The 1,456-nt window shown below is 60.2% G+C and overlaps 1 protein-coding gene across 1 annotated transcript in view; it reads right to left on the reverse strand.

Moving 5' to 3' along the window:
* TMEM63A (transmembrane protein 63A) overlaps positions 1-1,456 on the reverse strand; it is a 28,285-nt gene that overhangs the window by 3,661 nt on the left and 23,168 nt on the right. The window contains exons 20-21 of the mRNA XM_005866517.1: positions 1,296-1,456; positions 7-122 (exon numbers count right to left, since the gene is read on the reverse strand). The exon at positions 1,296-1,456 is cut by the window's right edge and continues 6 nt beyond it. Coding sequence (XP_005866579.1) covers positions 7-122; positions 1,296-1,456 — 277 coding nt within the window. The remainder of the gene's footprint in view (positions 1-6; positions 123-1,295) is intronic.

Genomic DNA, 1,456 nt, shown 5'->3' on the forward strand with positions numbered 1-1,456 from the left:
TTTTACCTTGTAGTTCAGAGGGCTGAGGTGCTTGAAGCATCCAAAGCAGGTATAGCCCAGGCAGACCAGGATGGTGAGCAGCAGGACCAGGAAGTTAAACAGGGTGGCAGGGGCTGTCAGACCTGGGCACAAAGGGATGCCGGCCTTAGAGAAGGCGAGGGGGGGGGGCTGCCATTCACCCTCACCTGCTGGGGAGGGGCCCACACCTGGGCAGGTGACTTCTCTCTGGGGCAGAAAATAAAGAGAAGGCACCGCCCCCCTCCCCGCCCTCAAGCAGCTGGGACACCATGGCATCTGCCAGCTTCCTGCTGGGTCAGTTCCTTGCAGCCTTGTGCCCGGATTAGGCAGTGGAGCCCCCCCATCCCCCCGCAGACTGGGGCAGTCACACATCTCCCCTGCCTTTTCCTTTTTCCCAGGAGCGTTGGTTTTCCCTCCGGCACGTCCCCACGGTGAGGTGTGAGGGGACCCGCCTGGGCCCGCCTCCCCTCTCCTCTGGCTCAGCCTCCCACACTGCAGATGGAGGGCCATCCTCTCTCTCGGGCGAACTGGGGCAGCCCACCTGGCCTTCACCTGTTAGCTCCAGCTTGGGCTGGCTTAGGTGGTCGAGCGGCACCCAACCAGCCCTCACCCTGGGCGCCACATTCTGATTGGACACCCAGCCAACCTTAACCCTGGATGCCACATTCTGATTGGATACCCAGCCAGCCCTCCCTGGGGGTCACATTCTGATTGGATACCCAGCCAGCCTTCACCCTGGATGCCACATTCTGATTGGATAACCAGCCAGTCCTCCCTGGGGGTCACATTCTGATTGGACACCCAGCCAACCTTCACCCTGGATGCCACATTCTGATTGGATAACCAGCCAGTCCTCCCTGGGGGTCACATTCTGATTGGACACCCAGCCAACCTTCACCCTGGATGCCACATTCTGATTGGATAACCAGCCAGTCCTCCCTGGGGGTCACATTCTGATTGGACACCCAGCCAACCTTCACCCTGGATGCCACATTCTGATTGGATAACCAGCCAGTCCTCCCTGGGGGTCACATTCTGATTGGACACCCAGCCAACCTTCACCCTGGGTGCCACATTCTGATTGGACACTGACCCAACCTTCACCCTGGGGGCCACATTCTGATTGGATAACTAGCCAGCCCTCCAGAGGCGGGGCACATTCTGATTGAACACCGAGTTGACGCTGTTAAAGCGGCGAGGGATTTGACTGGGGGGGACGGATATGGGGATGTGAGGCCAGGGCTGCCCACCCCCCTCAGGTCAGAAGGGGCCCTCACCCAGGCGCAGGAAGGAGAAGAAGAAGAGCCAGAAGAGGCACAGGATGGGGGCGGCCAAGGCCTGGTGCACGGCCGCGAAGTGGATCCTCTTCTCCAGCTTGGCCGGGAGGTAGGCAAAGTAGAGGTTGTGCCGGTCCACCATGTGCTTGAGCAGGATGTAG

Source organism: Myotis brandtii, unplaced genomic scaffold (genome assembly GCF_000412655.1).
Source record: "Myotis brandtii unplaced genomic scaffold, ASM41265v1 scaffold231, whole genome shotgun sequence".
Lineage (NCBI taxonomy): Eukaryota > Metazoa > Chordata > Mammalia > Chiroptera > Vespertilionidae > Myotis > Myotis brandtii.